This window comes from Lepus europaeus, chromosome 17 (assembly GCF_033115175.1).
Source record: "Lepus europaeus isolate LE1 chromosome 17, mLepTim1.pri, whole genome shotgun sequence".
Lineage (NCBI taxonomy): Eukaryota > Metazoa > Chordata > Mammalia > Lagomorpha > Leporidae > Lepus > Lepus europaeus.
In genome coordinates, this window is record NC_084843.1 from 563,175 (window position 1) to 584,502 (window position 21,328).

Consider the following 21,328-nt stretch of genomic DNA (forward strand, 5'->3'; position numbering starts at 1 on the left):
ACAGAGACCCCACTGTCAGATGTCACACCCCTCCCGGGCACCTGGGTCCTCATGGGAAATCCACACACCACCCAGAGCAGAGATCTGCAGGACCACCGGAGACCGGAGCAGAGCTGACCCCGTGGCAATGTCTGGTAGCAAAGCACTGGGCGGGCAGCCCACGGCACAAGGACCGTCCTGGGCAGGTGGCCCGAGTCCCTTCTCCAGCAGCCACATGGCTGGGACCTGCAGCCAGTCTTCCGCCGGGCTGGGCTGGGCTGGGAGGAAGCGTCTCTGCAGGTGCCAGGGGAACCCCAGTGAGGACAGAGCCCTGGCCAGCCGGAAGCAGCCACGCGGCACCGCCAGGGCGGAACGAGCCCCTGAGCTGTGACTCCACCGTGGCGACTTCTTTACGTTCGCTGCTTCAGTGATTTTCTGTCAGGAAACGCTAACGAGCGGCAAAGTCCGTAAGAGCTGCCCATCTCTCAGCCTGCTCCCCGGCACATTTCCTGGCAGCTTGCTTCCCGGGCGGCGGTGACACGGCCTCCATCACGCCTGTCTGCCACTGATGGATCGGCCGCCCCCGGCGCCTGCCTCAGCTCCTGCCAGAGAGCCCAAGGAGGGGCAAGGCCCGGGGGAGGCCAGGGCGGCGGTCACGGGGCTAGGCCTGGCTCCTGGAGGCTCCACACCCGACCTCCCGCCCAAGGGCGGCCTCCTGCCTACAGTGAGTGGCCTGTGAGGGAGGGACCAGAGGCGAGGAGCAGAGCTTTGAGCAAAGTGGACACGTGTCCTGTCCTCCTCCAGCAGGGATGACGAGTGGACATGTTCACGTCCTGCGTCTCCATCTCCTCCCAGGTCACTCTTGTTCGCAGTCGTGCTGGGACGCGAGCCCAGGGCTGCCTGCCGATGGCAGTTTCATCTCCCACACTCCAGGATGAGGACAGATGCTTCTGTCACGGAAGGGCGGCCACCGCCACGCCCTGCCCGTGCCCGGGGGGCAGCAGGTGTGCCTGGGTGGAGTGGGCCAGAGGAAAGGGCCGCAGGCACGTGGTGTGAGGAGGCGTGGCTTCATCCACTCGCTGTGGCTGAACGTCACACCTGCCCCTGGCTGCCCTCACTCTAGGACACACTGACCTGGGGGGTGACAGGACACAGACAAGGACTGACCCAAGAGGTGTAAACACGGCAGAGGAAGAAGCTCGGTGCTGCACAACACCTGTGGCTGCAGATCCCCACAGGAAACACAACTTGTAACCTGCACAAAACTCAAAACTAAGGAGCCAGCCACCAACCAGAACCCTGTCCCCGCCTGCCCAGCCACCAACCAGAACCCTGTCCCCGCCTGCCCAGCCACCAACCAGAACCCTGTCCCCGCCTGCCCAGCCACCAACCAGAACCCTGTCCCCGCCTGCCCAGCCACCAACCAGAACCCTGTCCCCGCCTGTCCAGCCACCAACCAGAACCCTGTCCCCGCCTGCCCAGCCACCAACCAGAACCCTGTCCCCGCCTGCCCAGCCACCAACCAGAACCCTGTCCCCGCCTGCCCAGCCACCAACCAGAACCCTGTCCCCGCCTGCCCAGCCACCAACCAGAACCCTGTCCCCGCCTGCCCAGCCACCAACCAGAACCCTGTCCCCGCCTGCCCAGCCACCAACCAGAACCCTGTCCCCGCCTGCCCAGCCACCAACCAGAACCCTGTCCCCGCCTGCCCAGCCACCAACCAGAACCCAGTACCCGCCTGTCCAGCCAACCAGAACCCTGTCCCCGCCTGTCCAGCCAACCAGAACCCTGTCCCCGCCTGCCCAGCCACCAACCAGAACCCTGTCCCCGCCTGCCCAGCCACCAACCAGAACCCTGTCCCCGCCTGCCCAGCCACCAACCAGAACCCTGTCCCCGCCTGCCCAGCCACCAACCAGAACCCTGTCCCCGCCTGCCCAGCCACCAACCAGAACCCTGTCCCCGCCTGCCCAGCCACCAACCAGAACCCTGTCCCCGCCTGCCCAGCCACCAACCAGAACCCTGTCCCCGCCTGTCCAGCCACCAACCAGAACCCTGTCCCCGCCTGCCCAGCCACCAACCAGAACCCTGTCCCCGCCTGCCCAGCCACCAACCAGAACCCTGTCCCCGCCTGCCCAGCCACCAACCAGAACCCTGTCCCCGCCTGCCCAGCCACCAACCAGAACCCTGTCCCCGCCTGCCCAGCCACCAACCAGAACCCTGTCCCCGCCTGCCCAGCCACCAACCAGAACCCTGTCCCCGCCTGCCCAGCCACCAACCAGAACCCTGTCCCCGCCTGCCCAGCCACCAACCAGAACCCAGTACCCGCCTGTCCAGCCAACCAGAACCCTGTCCCCGCCTGTCCAGCCAACCAGAACCCTGTCCCCGCCTGCCCAGCCACCAACCAGAACCCTGTCCCCGCCTGCCCAGCCACCAACCAGAACCCTGTCCCCGCCTGCCCAGCCACCAACCAGAACCCTGTCCCCGCCTGCCCAGCCACCAACCAGAACCCTGTCCCCGCCTGCCCAGCCACCAACCAGAACCCTGTCCCCGCCTGCCCAGCCACCAACCAGAACCCTGTCCCCGCCTGCCCAGCCACCAACCAGAACCCAGTACCCGCCTGTCCAGCCAACCAGAACCCTGTCCCCGCCTGTCCAGCCAACCAGAACCCTGTCCCCGCCTGCCCAGCCACCAACCAGAACCCTGTCCCCGCCTGCCCAGCCACCAACCAGAACCTTGTCCCCGCCTGCCCAGCCACCAACCAGAACCCAGTACCCGCCTGCCCAGCCAACCAGAACCCTGTCCCCGCCTGTCCAGCCAACCAGAACCCTGTCCCCGCCTGCCCAGCCACCAACCAGAACCCAGTACCCGCCTGTCCAGCCAACCAGAACCCTGTCCCCGCCTGCCCAGCCACCAACCAGAACCCTGTCCCCGCCTGCCCAGCCACCAACCAGAACCCTGTCCCCGCCTGCCCAGCCACCAACCAGAACCCTGTCCCCGCCTGCCCAGCCACCAACCAGAACCCTGTCCCCGCCTGCCCAGCCACCAACCAGAACCCTGTCCCCGCCTGCCCAGCCACCAACCAGAACCCTGTCCCCGCCTGCCCAGCCACCAACCAGAACCCTGTCCCCGCCTGCCCAGCCACCAACCAGAACCCAGTACCCGCCTGCCCAGCCAACCAGAACCCTGTCCCCGCCTGCCCAGCCACCAACCAGAACCCAGTACCCGCCTGTCCAGCCAGCCAGAACCCTGTCCCCGCCTGCCCAGCCACCAACCAGAACCCTGTCCCCGCCTGCCCAGCCACCAACCAGAACCCAGTACCCGCCTGCCCAGCCAACCAGAACCCTGTCCCCGCCTGCCCAGCCACCAACCAGAACCCAGTACCCGCCTGTCCAGCCAGCCAGAACCCTGTCCCCGCCTGCCCAGCCACCAACCAGAACCCTGTCCCCGCCTGCCCAGCCACCAACCAGAACCCTGTCCCCGCCTGCCCAGCACATCCAGGAAGTAAGAACCACATTCACCAAGACCACTCTGAGCGGGCCCAATGTTATACTCAGTCAACAGACTCCCCCACGCTAACGGCGGCTCTCAGCTCCCCGTCAACACCTTCTGCGTGTGACGAGGAAAGCCCCTCACCCTCTGCGCCTCCCTCGCCACGGAGCAGAGTCCGGCTGCACTGGGAATACCTCCCTCTCCGTCTAATCTCACGGCCCATCCACCTGCAGTGCTGCGCTGTGGAGCCGGCACTCACAGAACTGCAGATTCAGAACAGGCAGCCAGAGGGCTCTGACACGGCCACCACGCTGCCAGGCTTCCCGGTGTCCCTGCGTCGCTCTAGAGCCCTCCAGCCACCCCTGCCCTTGTCCCTAGGAGATCTGCTTTCTGCCCTATCCTAGACCATCCACACTCCTAAGAGTACTCCATGCACAAATCACGCAGCACGCACTTTGGTGTCTTGCACCCAGCACCGTGACTGACCACCCGCTCACCAGCTGGGCGGCCCCAGTCCCTGTTTCCAATCCATTCTCTGTGCCCCTGCTGGCGGCCAGAAGCTGTTTCTGGACGGAGCCGCCCCGGCGCCTGTGCCCAGTCTGCGTGCACTGTGCCCCTGTTTCTCTCCCTGCCCAGGAGGGGCCGGCTGGATCCCACGGAGGCCATCTTTTCAAGTTTCTTTTTTAAGAACTTTGGTGTTTTGCCAAGTGGCTGTGTGATTTTACTTCACCTGTAGCCTGAGAGTCCCGGGTCTCCCAGGCACTCACGACACAACACTGTGTCTTCACCCTCGGCCGTCACGGAGAACCAGGGGATCTTCACCGGAGAGCTGTGGTCTGAGTTTGCTGCCCGGTGAGGCCGGGCCTCTCCCCGCGTGCTGCCCCGACGTCTCTGCCTCAGCTGCTGAGGTCTCTGTTCCGACGCCCCCCACCCCCCCACCGACACACCGGGTTGGCCTGGGTTGCTTGCCCATCACGGCCGAGCTGTGAGAGTCCTTAGGTGTGATGCTCCAATGGAACGTTCTCTACCGGACGTGGGTCGCGAACATCCTGCCTGAGATTCCTCGTCTGTGTGACTTATCCTCCAAGAGCAATGCTTTTATGTTGATGAGTTCCGATCGGTTGTGGCTTCTTTTTAACAGTTCATGTTTTCTTGTGTCTCATTTTAAAAACCTATTTCTCTTTAACCAATTTGAGAAGCAGATGAGAGAGAGAGAGAGATCGAACAGAGACAGACAGACAGACAGAAAGATAGCTTCTATCCACTGATTCATTCCCCGAATACCAAAAGATCCAGGGTTGGGCCGGCATGAAGCCACGGACCGGGAACTCAGTCGCACGCCATCAGGGACCCGCGTACTTGAGCCAGCACTGTTGCCTCCGGGTGCACACCAGCAGGGAGCTGGAACTGGGCGCAGAGCTGGGATTTAAAGCCAGGCACCAGGATACGGAGTAAAGAGGTCCCAACTGCACCTTAACCACCACCCCAAACACCTCCCCCCTAAAGAATGCCTGGCAACCCGAGGTCACTCAGACTTTCTCCTGTCGGATCCTGTGGAGGTGTCTCTCCTGCACCCCCAGTTTAACTTCTAGATGGCGCTGGCATGTGCCCACACGGAGGTCCCCACACCATCTGCCAGATGCCTCTTGTCGGCCGCCAGCGCTGGGCCCATTTCAGCGTCGCGTTCGTGGCCGTGCCCGGTTTCAGGACAGCGCTGTCTCCACCTTCCCATCAGTCTGGGGATACGCGGCCCTGAGGCTCCACCCACGAACGGGCCCTCCCTCCTTCCACACGGAAACTGAGTAAGATCCATGTGGAAGGATGGGGGGGGGGGGCGTGTGGAAGGAGGGGGGGCCGTGTGGAAGGAGGGGGGCCGTGTGGAAGGGGGGAGGGGCCGTGTGGAAGGAGGGGGGCCGTGTGGAAGGAGGGGGGGCCGTGTGGAAGGAGGGGGGCCGTGTGGAAGGAGGGGGGGCCGTGTGGAAGGAGGGGGGCCGTGTGGAAGGAGGGGGGGCCGTGTGGAAGGAGGGAGGGTCATGTGGAAGGAGGGGGGGGCCGTGTGGAAGGAGGGGGGGTCATGTGGAAGGAGGGGGGCCGTGTGGAAGGAGGGGGGGCCATGTGGAAGGAGGGGGGGCCATGTGGAAGGAGGGCGGGGCCGTGTGGAAGGAGGGAGGGTCATGTGGAAGGAGGGGGGGGCCGTGTGGAAGGAGGGGGGGCCGTGTGGAAGGAGGGGGGCCGTGTGGAAGGAGGGGGGGCCGTGTGGAAGGAGGGCGGGGCCGTGTGGAAGGAGGGGGGGGCCATGTGGAAGGAGGGGGGCCGTGTGGAAGGAGGGGGGCCGTGTGGAAGGAGGGGGGGCCGTGTGGAAGGAGGGCGGGGCCGTGTGGAAGGAGGGGGGGCCGTGTGGAAGGAGGGAGGGGCCGTGTGGAAGGAGGGGGGCTCGTGTGGAAGGAGGGGGGCCCGTGTGGAAGGAGGGGGGGCCGTGTGGAAGGAGGGGGGCCGTGTGGAAGGAGGGGGGGCCGTGTGGAAGGAGGGGGTGCCGTGTGGAAGGAGGGGGGGCCGGGATCTTCCTCAGCTTCTCTCAGCAGGAGGCCACGGTTCTGGGGTGCAGGTCTTGCACATCTTTGCCTGCATTTACTCCTAAACGCTCTGTAGTTTTTTGATACCATGGGAAATGGTTCTTTTTAAATCTCAACTTCTAACAGGATCATTCAGAAACTGACAGCTGCCAAAAGCCACCAACCAATGACGAGATTTTAGGGACGTGGACAAAATACTAGACAAAATGCGTGGACAAAGTGACTAGTCCCAAACCCGTGGTCCTCCTCCCGCAGGGGTGCAGCCCGCACTGCCCCCTCCTGATTTGGCTTCGCTCCCCTGTAGTGCTCAGCAGGGGACACCTCCCTGGCTGGTCCGAGTTGAGAGAGAAGAAAGAACCAGAAAATGAAAATAAACCAAAGTGGATCACTGTTTCTGGCGCTTTCTGTGTGTTCACCACAAGGATGCAAACACACAACCCATGGCCTTAAACAACCACGGGCCCTTCATGCACCTCTGATGCACCCCCACCACCCCCCTCTGCTCCCAGACCCGGCAACGGCCTCTGGCTCACTGCACCTTGCTACAGACAGCCTGTGCCTCCCCCAACTTCCCCTCCGCCCCCAGCGCCCACAGCCACCCCAGAGCCCACAGCACCCACAGCCGCCCACAGCTGCCCATGCACCCACAGCCACCCACACCCACAGGGCCCACAGCTGCCCTAGCACCCACAGCCGCCCACAGCTGCCCCAGAACCCACAGCACCCACAGCCGCCCACAGCTGCCCTAGCACCCATAGTTGCCCACAGCTGCCGTGGCACCCACAGCCAGCCCAGTGCCCACAGATGCCCACAGCCACACACAGCCGCCCCAGTGCCCACAGCTGCCCCGGTGGGCCCAGCAGACCTCAGTGACCCCTTCTCTGATCTCAGGACAGGCGGAGGCTGCGCCCCAGGAGGGCTTCCTTGCCTTGTGTCTTGAAAGGCTCCTGAGCGCAGGCTTGTCGCGGGAACAGGAGCCCCTGTCCACTTCAATCTCCTGTTTCCCAGGGGCAATTAATTTCTCGCTTATTTTCTTTCGGTTTTCACCTCTGTGTCTCCACAGCTCTTACTGCTGCTCCTCGATTTCCCACCTCCACTGTGCACAGGGAGGACGCCGATCCTCTGGGCAGCCAGCCGAGCCCACCGTTCCCACCTCCACTGTGCACAGGGAGGACGCCGATCCTCTGGGCAGCCAGCCGAGCCCACCGGTCGGCCCCGCACAGCCCAAGTGCCCTGTGTGCCCTCGGAGCTCATCGCGCCTTCCTTTGTCAACTCAGTGCGTCCGCCGGCACCCGGGCCCAGTGCACAGGTGCACGGCCATGGGGCTGGGCACCAGCTCTCCACCCGGGAAGCCAGAAGAGGCCGTGCGGCAGAGCCAGGCTTGCGGGGGCCTGAGCTCCCTGCCTCCACCTCCACGCTTCCTGGCTCCAGAAGGCATCTGGGCAAGAGCTTCCCGACAAAGGGGGCATAATTTTTCCTTCAGATTGTATGTATCTGAAATGTTATTTTTAAAAAAGATTTACTCATTTATCTAAAAATCAGAGTTACAGAGAGAGGAAAGACACAGAGGGAGAGGTCTTCCATCCGCTGGTTCACTCCCCAGGTGGCCATGACGGCCAGGCAGCCAGGCTGAAGCCAGGAGCCAGGAGCTTCACTCAGGCCTGCCACGTGGGTGCAGGGGCCCAAGCACTTGGGGCACCGCCGCTGCTTTCCTAGGCGACAAGCAGAGAGCTGGATCGGAAGTGGAACAGCCGGGACATGAACTGGTGCCCATGTGGGCAGCCGGCATCGCAGGCAGCGGCTACTGCTTTACTCGCTGTGCCACAGCGCCAGCCCTGAAACAGGATTTTAACCCTTCCCTGCCTGCATGAGCGACATGGATTCCAGATGGGAACTTCTATTTGCAGGGTCTGAGGACACCCACGGCTCGGCCACAGCCAGCAACAGCTGGACAGGGCCCACTCTCCTAAGTCTTCCCGGCTGACTTCCTAGCCACCTACAGAAACCCACACGGGGCAAGCACTCAGCACAACAGGTCAGACGCCGTCTGCAGGCCAGCAGCCCACGTACCGAGCACCTGGGCACGAGTCCCGGCTCTGCTTCCAATCCAGTCTCCTGCTGACGTCACCCTGGGAGGCAGTGGTGATGGCGCACGTAGTCAAGTGCCAGGCACCCACATGGGAGACCTGGATTGAGATCTGGGCTTGAAGCTTGGCTTCCCTCAGCTATTGCACGCACTTGGGGCGTAAGCCAGCGGCTGGGAAAATCTGTATCTCTCTCTGTCTCTCTGACTTTCCAATAAAGTGAACCCAGTCTCTCTGTTCTTCCTGCACAGTCCCTGGCACCTGTACCTCTGGCCTGGAGCTGCAAGGTACAGCGAGGGCTCAGCAGCCTCCTCGACGGGGAAATTCTCAGGAGACACCGAGTGCAGCTTCTCCTCGCGCCGCCCGAGCCTGCACAGTGCAGGCGGCTCCCAGACCTGGGCACCCGGGCACCTGGGGAACACAGACCCCAGGCCTGCCCACAGTTCCGGAACCCCTCGCCTCCCCAGAAGGCGTGGAGCCCACAACAAAATCAACCCTGTGGCAACTGTTTCGCCACCTGTCTGAGAGCCGGTGTCGACTCATCTGTTAGCGGGAAATAAAAAAGTCAAGCCTAAATGTATAAAAAATTATGATAGAAGTCCTAAATAAAGCGAGGACTGCAGGCTTATCGAGTCAAAAATCAATCAGTCAATGAGGGAGTGGATTAGCAGCACCTCATGAGCCCCACAGAAATAATTTGCCCAAACACTGGGACCTCACAGCGGGAGACCCAGTTCCAACACTTTTAGGAAGTAAATAATGAAAAATCAATTCAAAGCAAAAACAGATCAAGGGCCCGGGCTCTGACACGCCGGCACATTTACTGCCTAAAACCACCGTTCGGCTGGGCTGAAAACTTCGGGAGGTGTTTATTTACTTTCAACACCTTCCCGAGATCAATATTTTTAATTTGGATCCGAGTTATTATTTTTCACATCGCGGCAGTGGGGAGCGGAGCGAAGTGGCTCATATTTCAGTGCTAAAAAGATCGATACGACGGCTTCACCTTCACCGCGGCCGCACATCACCCGCTCCCGCGGGGCCGGGGTGCCGAGGCGGGAGCAGGTCATCACGTCAGCGTGGCAGACGGCCGTGATTTAGCGGGGCACCACGGGCCCGCTGCCCCCAGAAAACCAATCTTGCTCCTCTCACTTCATCAGGCCTGCCTCAGGGGGAGCGGCAGGAGACACAGGGGCAGGGGCACTGCCAAAGCGGGCCCAGAGAGCATCGGCACGCCCCGTTACGTCTGCGTGCGTCTCCCCTGACACTTCCACGGGGAGCACGGAGGGGCGGCGGCCTCTCAGCAGGAGCAGGTGGGAAGGGCAGGAGACGCTCCATGGCTCCATGGCTCCACGGCCCCAGCCCAGCACCAGGCTCTGCCTTCCAAGCAGACGCTGGGGGCTGGGGGCTGTGACCCCCCAGGAACAGGCAAACGCTACCACTTGCAAGGGTGCCACGCCCACCTGCGGCAGCTCCCCACAGGGGCTGGGGGCTGGCAGGCCCTGTGTGCAGGGGCGGCTCCTGGATACCTGACACCCTCGATCAGAGCAGAACCCCCAGGCGGGGACCCGTCAGCTGCTCACGCCCTCCCGTGCACACTGCAGCACAAAGGGTGGGGAAGGAAAATCCCTTCTGTAGGCGACCGGCAAGCATCGGTCCTTCTCCCAGGCCAGGAGCCCCAAGTGAGGGACAGCCAGGTTTACCAAATGGACAGAGCTGTCCCTGGACCCACAAGAAGCTTCTTGTGTCTCACAGCAGCCCCAGCAGCCGCCACGCCGTGATTGGCCCAGGCTGCCTCGTGGCTCTGCTGCAGGGCCTGAGCGCCCAAGCCCTGGCTTCCTCCAGGGAGAGAGTGGACTCCAGGCCACCTGCGCACCTGCCCCCCCCCCCCCCCCGCCCGGAGCCCGCAGGAAGCACAGCCACTGTCTCGGCTCCCTGGGCCGCGGCCTCAGGTGTGGCGCTCGCTGCGGCCGTGAGATCAGATGAGGACAAATCTGCAGTCCTCGCTCAGCGTCCCCGAGGCTGGCAGCAGCAAAGCCGCGCCCTGACAGCCTCCTATTGATAGCTGAGCTTTTCAGGCGCTAAGTGATGCGTTTTCTATGCTCCTCGCGTGGTCGGGTAAATCGGACACAAGATTTCTGCGCTGCCGGAGGGCCTGATCGATACCCACGAGGCAGCCTGGGCCGACCGCGGCGTGGCGGCTGCTGGGGCTGCTGTGAGACAGCGCAGTGCCCGGCCACCCTGGAACGCTGCTTCCAAGTCTCCACCGCCACAGGCGGGCACCGTCCAGCGGCCTGCCCCCAGGCTGGAGCTCGCCGAGGGCAACTCAAGGCCAAGGCAGAGTGAGCCCCTGGATCTGGGCTGCGGCGTGGGCACCTCCTCACGGGACCCCTCCCCCGAGCCTGGCCCACCTCACGTACTCCTAACCCAGCAGCCCCCGGTCGCAGGTCCCCCAGCCCCCTCTGGCACCACTGAGGAAAGCCCCCCGAGCCACCCTTGTACTCACAGGTGTCATGGAAGTTGCCATATGGTTCACTTTTCTGCCAAAGGCACTCATGGCGTGCGCCAGGTTACCAACACGGGATCCTGACACACGGATGTAACCATCAGCTCAAACAAGCCACACTGGGCTGTCCCCCCCCCCCCCCCCGCCCCGACGCATTCCGGACACTTGGGCTATGCTGCTGCCAGAAACAGCTGTCCTCGTGGGTGGCTCTGCGACGTCACACACACAGGCCCTGAGAGTCGGCAGGAGGAGGCCCCTCAGCCGAAGGAAGGGCAGAGTAGCCGGGCAAGGACAGCTCTGGGGCAGAGAGCAGCGGCTGGCGGTGGGAGGACAGCAGGTACGCGAGGGTGGGGGGCGCAGGCCACACGCAAGGACACTGAATGACAACGACCTACTCTGTCTCGCTTTTCTGCCTCCCAAATGCCCCATCAGGAGCGGACATCCTGTGGAGATGATCAGCCAGGGGTGCCGAGCAGTCAGGGCTGGCTCCCCCACAACACTGCGGGGAACGTGAGCGCCAGGGCGCCGATGTCCCCAGCAAATGCAGCCAGGACCCTGGGAGGGACGGGGCCCCTGGGTCCCCAGGGCAGGTGGTCTGAGCACCTGACTAGCCTGATCCCAGCTTGAGGAACTGACGTCCAGCACACACCTGTCCCCTGCGAGGGCCCCGGTCATTCCCTGCGTGCACGCAGAGCTGGGACTCAGAACTGGACAGCTCGGCTCCCTCAGGCAATCACGGCTGGGTCACCACAAAGTAGACGTTGCCAGGATCCCAAATGCACAGCACGGGCAACTTCCCTGGACACGGGGCAGCACCAGCGTCCAAGGACACAGATCCCAGGAGTCTCTGCTGGGGACACAGGGGACCTCCTTTGCTGCCATGTGCGCTCCCAGCATGCCACTCCCTGGGGCTCCCTCACTGTCCTCAGCGAGCCGGTGAGCCTGCCAGGTCGTCCCAGCCCCGTGCCAGGCCCCAGGGACCCCAGCCAGATGCTGGCGAGCATCGGCTCTGTGCCAGGCCTGCACCCCAGCTCTCTCACCTGGGAGGGCCAAGGAAACCACGTGCAATCCGCACACGGGACCCCGGCCCCCCCGCCCCACCGCATCTGTCTTCCAGGCTGTCTCACTGGCTCCACACATTCGCGGGGACCCAGGGGCTGCTGGAACCAGGGCAGGGCAGTGCTCTGTGGAGGGCGGGCCTGGGGCAGAGCAGACAGGGGCAGCAGGGGTGCTGGCCCGGCCAGGAGCCGGGGTGCGGTGTGCTCACCCTCACCTCCCTCTGCACCGCCGCGGCAGCAACAGGGACAGGGCACAGGGCCTTCCGGGGCACACGGTGCTGGCAGGAGCCTCCAGGGGAACGCGTGGCAGACGGAGCCCAGGGAGCCCGGTGGTGCCAGGCTCGCCGCCTCAGCTCTGTGCACAACCGACAAACCTGCTGCGTACGCCAGAGCCACACACAAGTCTTCTTGTGGACCGACAATTTTTTTTTTTTTTTAAGTACAAAAATTGTCTTTTCAGCATCTCCTGAAGAAAAGATGGGCGGCGCAATGCTGCACTGGCGCCACCTCCTGGTGCAGATGGGCACTGCATATCGCCACCACTGCATGAAGCCCCCGGCAGCACCCCCAGCCCCTCCACTGAGTGGCTCACCAGGTGGGGCTGCAGGTCCAACTGCCTTCTGGGAAGAGGCCACTGTTTTCTGACTCCTATTAACACCTCTGACAGCACACATGGATGAGATAAATTCATTTCAATTTCCTTCTTCAATTAATGGCCTATTATTTGAAACAGACTCAGCTAAAAATATGGCTTCAATGCCATCAATCTTGCAAAGATAAAATGGTCTGCCTCTGACAGCCAGAGGCCACTGGGCTTCGGTGGAGGGGTGGCTGCCCGGTGGCATGGCAGCCCAGCGTTGCCTATGACCCAGGGGGTGCCTCTCAGCAAGACACTCAGAGGACTCCCCAGCAAAGATCTGCACACATGAGGGCAATAGTGACAGTGCTGGGGGACAGTGCTCAGGAGATAGTGCTCAAGGACAGTGCCTGGGGACTGTGCTCAGGGGTCAGTGATCAGGGGACAGTGCTCAGGGGACAGTGCACAGGGGACAGTGCTCAGGGGACAGTGCACAGGGGATAGTGGACAGTGGACAGTGCTCGGAGACAGTGCCTGGGGACTGTGCTCAGGGGTCAGTGATCAGGGGACAGTGCTCAGGGGACAGTGCACAGGGGACAATGAATGCTCAGAGACAGTGCTCAGGGACAGTGCTGGGGGACAGTGCTGGGGGACAGTGATCAGGGGACAGTGCACAGGGGATAGTGGACAGTGGACAGTGCTCGGAGACAGTGTGCGGGGTCAGTGCACAGTGGACAGTGCTGGGGGACAGTGCTCAGGGGACAGTGCACAGGGGACAGTGCTCAGGGGACAGTGCACAGGGGATAGTGGACAGTGGACAGTGCTCGGAGACAGTGCTGGCGGACAGTGCTTGGGGACAGTGATCAGGGGACAGTGCTGGGGGACAGTGCACAGGGGACAGTGGACAGTGGACAATGAATGCTCAGAGACAGTGCTCAGAGACAGTGCTCAGGGACAGTGCTGGGGGACAGTGCTGGGGGACAGTGCTTGGGGACAGTGTGCAGGGTCAGTGCACAGTGGACAGTGCTGGGGGACAGTGCTCAGGAGACAGTGCTCAAGAACAGTGCCTGGGGACAGTGCTCAGGGGTCAGTGATCAGGGGACAGTGCTCAGGGGACAGTGCACAGGGGACAGTGGACAGTGGACAATGCTCAGAGACAGTGCTCGGGGACAGTGCTGGGGGACAGTGCTCGGGGTCAGTGATCAGGGGACAGTGCTCAGGGGACAGAGCACAGGGGACAGTGGACAGTGCTCGGGGTCAGTGCACAGTGGACAGTGTTGGGGACAGTGCACAGTGGACAGTGCTGGGAACAGTGTTGGGGACAGTGCTCAGGGGACAGTGTTGGGGACAGTGCTGGGGGACAGTGCCTGGGGACAGTGTGCGGGGCCCCAGGGCAACAGCTGCAGTCTCAGATCCTCAGAAACGAGGAGTGCGTGTGTCCTGTGCGCCAACTCTGTGACGAGCTCCTGCATGCTGGCATCTCTGCCCACGCCACCTGCTGGCCATGACAGCACCTCCCAGGACGATGTGTGCAGGGGAGACAGCAGGACAGGGGTGCCCGGCAGGCCGGAGGGGACAGTGCTTCCTCCGTGAGTGGGTCTTAGACCACCTCTGCTCACAAGCCTTCTCCTGCCCCCACATCCTAGAAATGACACAGCCATGTGGCCTCTGCCCTGGCATGGCCACCCCCAGCTGCCTCAGAGCCCCCGACGCCTCCTCAGCCTCAGCCACAGAGGCCAAGGGACCCTTTCTGGGCTGTTCACTTCCCGATCTCCACCAGGAGGCAAACCATGGTGCCTGGACAGGGACAGCTGAGTCGCCCTCGGTGCATGCTGGCACCCTACCCTGCCTCGCCAGCCTGCTGTGTGCGCCAGCCTCCCCAGGGGCTCCATCGCACAGTGCCGGGCGCTGCCACGTCGGCACAGGGAGCTCACCGTGAAGTGCTCCTGGGACTGGTAGTTCTCGTCCAGGTAGACACGAGCCCTGTTGTACTCCTTCATCGCGTCGCTGGACAGCAGCTCTCTGCAAGGGAAAGGAGGCTCCGTGAGCAAAAGCCAGACACAGACACCTCGAGGGGGCCGTCCAGCTTCAACGGCACCTTTACGTGGCCTGAGAACAGCAGCTGACCACACACAGAGATCCGCAGGGAGCTCTCAGCACAGGGGCCAGGCTACTCGGCACGGCCTGGGGATGCCAGACTCCCAGGACTCCCGGGACGGGGGGAGACTGTGCTGGGCTCCAGGTCCCATCAGAGAAGTCAGGCCCCATGGCAGAGGTGAGGGTGGGACCCAGCACCGGGAAGGAGGAGGCCCCAGGGTGCCTCTCAGGGCCCGAGCCTCCCCCAGTCCCTCCTCTGGGCTACAGCTTACAACCAGGAGAGCCCCCGGGGTGGCTAGCTGGCAGGGACGGGGGGACACACACAGCACACATGTGGAAGGGTCTCGAGACAGGGCAGGCGGGCGAGGTGAGGGCGGCGACGGTGGCCCTGGCAGGAAGAGGCAGAACTCTCTGGCAGCTGCCAGCTCCCTGGGGGCCGCGAATGCGGACGAAACCGGAGCAAATTCCAGGACAGCGTGAGGCGCTACGCAGGCAGGGTGGGGCAAAACCAGTGTTTGGAGAGAGAAGGGACACGTCTCCTCGCAATCCGGTGGAGGGGATGAAGCCACAGGTGGGAGAGAGAATCGAGCGAACGGCAACATCATCAAGCCGCGATGAGGCCAGCGCGCGGCCGCGGAGAAAGGCACATTATACACAGAAAATGAAGACGCACACAACGGCCGGATTCTCGCCCAAACAACGCGGTGCAGAGCCGGCGGAACGGGGCCCTCAGAGCGAGAAAAAGTCACAAGCGGGGATTCTACGCCAACAAAAGCACCTTTCACACACGGAGACAAAGGCCTTCTTCAGACACACAAAAGCTGAGATAACTGAGCAGCAGCTGGCCTGTGCGAACATAAATGCCACAGAACGTTCCCGAGGCTGACGGAAACGGCCAGGCCCCGCTCCGCCGGGGAGGGCGCGAGGCCGGCCACGGGGCGGCGACACGGCGGCCTCAGCTACAAGGTAGCGCGCGCTCTCGTGGCCCCAGCGCAGTGCGAGCCGGGGCTCGGCCTCCCCCGCCACCGCTCCTCCTCCCAGGCGCCCCGGCGCTGTGGCTCGGTCACACTCACAGCCTCACAGGCTGCCCTGCACTTGTGAAACCTGTCACTAAACTTTCTCCTGCATTTGAAACTTTTTAAAAAAATGTTTGAAATTTATTTGAGAGGTAAAGCTACAAAGAGAGACACAGAGAGAGGTCTTCCATCTGCTGGCTCGCTCGCAGATAGACTGCAACGGCCGGAGCTGCGCTGATCTGAAGCCAGAGGCCAGGAGCTTCCTCCAGGTCTCCCACGTGCACACTCTTCCACCGCTTTCCCAGGCCATAGCAGAGAGCTGGATCCGGAGTGGAGCAGCCGGGACTTGAACCAGTGCCCATATGGGATGCCGGCACTGCAGGCAGAGGCTTAGCCTGCTATGCCACTGCGCCGGCCCCTAAACTTGCGTGCTTAACTCCTTTTATGTCCACGTGGCTGATGCGGCCGGAATGCATTCTGTGAGGTACAGAGGCCCTGGGGAACGGCCACCGGCCACGACAGCGTCCATGCTCTAGTGCTCTCCAAGGCGGCCACTTCCCACCTGCATTCTGCTTTCACTGCGCGACGCGGCTCAGCGCCTGGACAGCACGTGCTTCGACCCCTTCCCACACTCCCCGTGCCCAACGCAGGCACGGCCGCCGGCAGCAGAACCCTCCCCCCACCAGAGGCGGGGCATGCTCGCGTCCCAGTGCCCCCACCTGCGGTTTCTTTTCCGGGGTGCTGGAAGGGAGCGCAGTGGTGAGGACCCAGGGTCTGGCTCCACGGAAAGTAAAACAAACGAGAAAACCTCCAAGGGTCCTGCAGCGGGGGCTTCTCTGTAGAGACGCACCTGCTGGGCGTCCGTCTGCGAGGGCAGCGGCTCGTCCCTGCTGCCCAGGGCAGTGCACCTCGTGTGGCAGCACAGGGGTCAGCTCCTTCTGCGCGGGGCAGGACGCAGGGCATCCTGGGACACGCAGGGAGGGGACCTACAGGCAGTCAGAGGTGGCTTCGCGTGAGGCCTACACCCTGATAAAAACCTAGAGGCGGCCCCCAAGCCTCGGCATCGGGACAAGGCCAGCTGCTGATACCCCTGTGGCAGGCCAGCAGACTCACGTCCAGAGCAGCCCAGCCCGGGGGCTTGTGGGTCAGACCAACCCTCAGGAAGGGGCTGGCAGGGCGGGGCTGGGGGATAGGCAGTGCGGGCATCAGAGATCCACAGGGAGCTGCAGGCCCCGGCCGGGCCAGGCCTGTCCCCGCCTCCTCCTCCTGGCACCTCTATCTCCACCAGGAGGCCTCACAGCCCATGGCTGGGAGCCTCCTCCGTGTTCCCTAACCACGCCTGGCCACAGTCCCTGACAAAAAGGGAGCAGACTTAGCAGGGCAAGGCCGCCTCCCAGCTCCAGCCCCTGTAGACCCCACAAGACAAACCCAGTGTCACCCTGCACGTGACGCTGTCAGCAGCAGGGGCGGCTAAGCCCCGGGCAGCATCCACTTCTTGTTCTGACAAACTCTTGTGGTCAGGAGCTGAGGGGTGGGAGAGAGGTGGTGGCCAGGGGCCAGAGGGACAATGGAGACCCACAGGGGAGCACCTCAGGGCACCAGGGGACGAGGCCCTGGCCACCCAGGGAGGACCCAGCTCTCACCTGGCTAGAGGGGCAGACCAGGGCCGCTGGGGAAGTGAAGGCGGAATGGGGTGAGGGGGAGCCTGCACCTCCTCGGACAACCACAGCCCCCCAGGACACACACAGCCAGCACCAGGCCTTGCGGGCCGGAACCCCAGGCGTGTGCTCTCAGGGACCCACAGCCCGGCCCCAGGGCACAGCTATGCCACTGTAACTGGAAAGAGGCGGCCACGGCCCTGGGCCTCCTCTCTGGAAACCACGTGCCCCAGGCAGGTCCCGCCTGGTGGTGTCGAGAACACCCCCACTCCCACCGCAGACCCTCCCTGCACCGTCACTACTCAGACTCACTTGACGAACTTGTCCACGTGGGACATGGAGGCCTCGTAGTTCTTCCCTCCGAACTCCTGGCAGTGCAAGGCCATGAAGTGAGGCCTGTGGGTGTGCACCACCTGCAGGGAGAAGCAGACAGGGTCAGGGGCAGAAGCAATGTGTGGGCCCACAGCACAGCCAGTCAAAGACCCACCCCTCAGCCCAGGCTCTGCCCACCCGAGTCCCACCATCGCGCCGCGCTTACACTTCCAGAGGCCCTCCCCGCCATCACTGAGCCCAATCACAAAACAGCACTGCACGTGGGAGCAGGGAGGCTCCCCAAACACACACAGATCAGACAGGATCTCCAATTAAGGTGACTGGCACTAGGTGCAAGTGTGCATGTCGGCGTGTGTACGAGGGTACACACAGCTATGGGTGCGTGTGCACCTGCCTGTTACAGGTGGGTGTGTACTGCATGGGCCTATGAGTGCGTGTGCATGTGTGTCCAACCACATCTGAGTAGGTGCAAGAGTGCAGCGGCACACACCGGCAGCATGTACACGCACATGCATGCATATGTGGGTACACGACCATGCATGTGTGTGTGAGCACTTGTACAAATTCACTTTTAACACACTTGGAAATGAGGAGCTGGTGCTGTCCAAGGCACCGTCCGCACACACGCTGAGTGCTCAGGTGACCCTGCTGCCCTGCCACAGCAGAGATGTGCCTGAGGTCACACAGCCACTGGTCCACCGGCTAGAGGTCTCGCCCCCACACTCTGGTGTCACCAAGTCCCACGTCCCCCACAGCACACACTTCTGAGGCCACCAGCAAACTGTTCTCATCCTCAGGCCTCGTGGAAGCAGCTTCCCCGACTCCTGGGCCTCCCACAGGAGTCCCGTGAGGCTGAGAGCCCTGCCCAGTGCCCTCCCCTCGTCGTCTGGCCCAGCAGCAGCCCGGGCGAGCACAGGGGGTGCAGCACATCGTCTGTGTGGGAGGAGGGGCCCAGGCCCTTGCAGACCCCGCTGTCCTGCCTGAGTCCAGCGAGAGGCAGCAGTGCCCAGCAGTGCCCTGGGGAAAGGGCTCCCTGCGAGGGCGAGAGGGCAGGAATGGAGAACCAGCGGTGGTGGCCAGGTGCAGACCAGGCTGAGCTGGAGGAGCTGCCCAAGGGCCCACACGCACACCGCCCCCCAAGGGCTGCCCATGCCAGCTGCCCACTGCCCCCTCCAGCATACGCACCTGGGGTCTGCGGATCCAAGCATCTCCTGCCCTTGTCCCCTCCCCTCCTCTTCCCCTCGTGACACAAGGGGTCCTGGCCAAAACCCCTGTGCCACCAGGCCCGAAACACGGCTCCCACACAAGGCGTCCACACTCATGACCCCTGAAATGCTCCCCCTTGAACCTCAGCTGCTGCTCGGCACCAGAGGCAGCCACAGTGAAACGAGGCAGGGCGCCCGCCTCCTCCCCCAGCCCTGTCCTCGTGGGGCTCCCTCTGGGGCAGGGCATCGAGCCCCGGCGTTCCTCCCACGCCTTCCCTGGTGGTAGCCTAGGCCGGAGGGCATTAACGGAGAAAGACAAGGAAGGGGGGAGAGGGACTCAAGACCAGCTCGGCTGCCGCTGCACCTCAGGACGCGGCAGAAGGGGGCGCTCTCAGACCAGGCATCGTGACTCACCGCCTACCGCCACAAAGCCGCAGGGCTGCAAAGCTGCTGTCAAAACACTTAAGGAATAAACTTCAGAATCCACCAAAGAAAACGCCCCCACCTCCGAAAAACAGCAGCAGAGCAGAGTCACGTTCAGCTCCACGCTGTGAACACCGCTGAACCCAGCCAGCATCTGCAAGCCGGAAAGCACTGGAAGCAGGGGGGGGGGGGGGGGGGCGTGGGACAGAGCCACAAAGAAGCAATTACGGAGCACGAGGGGGACTCGGTGCTCAGCAAGGAGCGGTGACGCCAGGAAAACCAGCGACAACCGCGCGAGAAAAGAGAGCAGGGAAAATGCAAGACAAGCCAAGAACACTACACTGCCCGTCCCGCGGCATGGAACTCAAACAGCGACAGCCACAGCTCCCACACCCACACCGGAGTCGCGCGGCACCCGAGCACCCGGGAAATCCACCCACAGCGGCCCCAGGACTTGTCCACAGCAAGGCAGTGAGAACCCACGGAGACATTTTCCATCTCGACAAGACGAGGCGTGAACCACGGGGCGCGGGACCACAGCCAGCCCAGCGTCCTCCAAACACCAGAGCCACAGGGAGGCAGCTCCACCAAGAACTGCAGCAGGTTCTGGCGCCTGAGCGCCCAGGCTGGTTCCTTCCCACAACCACCGGCCACACCATGCACTGGGTCTGTCGGGAGAGCTCCGCCCCGGCGGGCAGCACAGAAGCAGCCGCAGAGACCAGCACGGCTGTGTTCCCCTGAAGCTGCGTTCCCAGAGGCAGGCAGCAGGCTGGCCCGGTGGGGGGAGCAGAGGTGGAGCACACACCCATCTCAGAGCCGCGGCTAACACCGCCACGGCGCCCACGTGTGTGGTATTCACTCTGATCGAACGGCCAAACACCTGGGCCTAGAAAGCATCAAGTGACAGCAGCCACGTAAATATCCCACAGGAAGCAAGGAGCCAACAGGTAAACTAAAATGGAGAAAAGCATCTCTTAAAGGTAGAGAAGACACACAGGAACAGGACCCGGAGTGAACAAACTGAAACGGCAGGCGGAGACCGAGCCGTGTCAACAGTGACGGTCCACGTGAGCTGCTCTGAGCCACGTGCCGGGCACATGCATAAGCGCCATGGTCACACTGCAAATGGTCACCTGCCTTGCGCGGCAGATAGGACCCACTTCTGCTGCCAGGGAGTCCTGCCACGCAGCTCAGGGACGCAGGAGCAATGGGGTGGATGCCTGCGCGCAACCAGGACCAGTGCTGAGCCCCAGCTGCTCCACAACCAGTCCAGCTCCTGCTAAGTCTCCTGGGAAGACAGCGGATGAGGGGCCCCTGCCGCCCATGTGGGAGGCCTGGATGTGGAGGCCACGTGGGAGTGAACCAGTGGATGGAAGATATTTTCATTCTCTCTCTCTCTCTCCCTGTCGCCTCCCTCTGTTGCTCTGCCTTTCAAATAAATAAGTAAATCATTTTTTAAAAAAGAAAACAAGACTTAAGTACATGCTGCCTGTAGGAGCCACACTGTGACACGGAAGAGACCACGTGCACAGGAAAAGACAGACCACGCAAAAGAAGCCTAGGGCAGAGAACCTCCAGGAACAATCCCAAAAACAGCACAACCACAACGCACGTTTCTGATGATACAAAATGCCCTAGGCAGGGACTGATGGACAAAGGACGAGACAGGAAACCTCAGAGGCACGGCCAGAGACTCCACCACCTCTGCGGTCCCCGCAGAGCAAGCCACGGCCTTGGTGAGACACAGAGCCCACCCCACTGCGCTCAGGACGCACAGAGCCAAACGCTCTCCAGAGCGGCCCTCAGGGATTCCGAGACTGAAGTCCTGGAGGCTGCCCTGTGCCCTCGGAAGCTGGGCAGGAGCAGCCAGATCAGAAATCCCAAACAGTACAGCGGGTAAAGCCGCTGCCTACGACGCCGGCAGCTCCTATTGTGTCCCGGCTGCTCCACTTCCAATCCAGCTCCCTGCTGTGGCCTGGGAAAGCAACAGAAGATGGCTCAAGTGCTTGGGCCCCTGCACTCATGTGGGAGACCTGGAAGAACCTCCTGGCTCCTGGCTTCAGCCTGGCCCAGCTCTGGCTATTGCAGCCATCTGGGGAGTGAACCAGCAGAAGATCTCTTCCTCCCTCTCTCTCTGAACTCTGCCTTTCAAATAAATAAAAAATAAATCTTAAAAAACCCACATAGTTATATCATGATGTGAGTGTACCTACAGAAAACTCAAGAAAATGCCCACTCACTGGAAAGCAACCAGTGGCTGCCTGGCGACCAGGAGGGGGAGGGGAGGCCAAGGGGCACCAGGACCTTCCTTGGATGACAGAGCGGTCACT

General features: G+C 62.7%; 1 protein-coding gene across 4 annotated transcripts in view; it reads right to left on the minus strand.

The window, feature by feature from the left end:
• The window catches only part of INPP5A (inositol polyphosphate-5-phosphatase A), a 156,469-nt gene that overhangs the window by 66,555 nt on the left and 68,586 nt on the right, over positions 1–21,328 (minus strand). For all 4 annotated transcript variants that reach the window (XM_062213976.1, XM_062213977.1, XM_062213978.1 and 1 more), the window contains exons 3-4: positions 17,350–17,450; positions 14,201–14,288 (exon numbers count right to left, since the gene is read on the minus strand). In XM_062213976.1, coding sequence (XP_062069960.1) covers positions 14,201–14,288; positions 17,350–17,450 — 189 coding nt within the window. The remainder of the gene's footprint in view (positions 1–14,200; positions 14,289–17,349; positions 17,451–21,328) is intronic.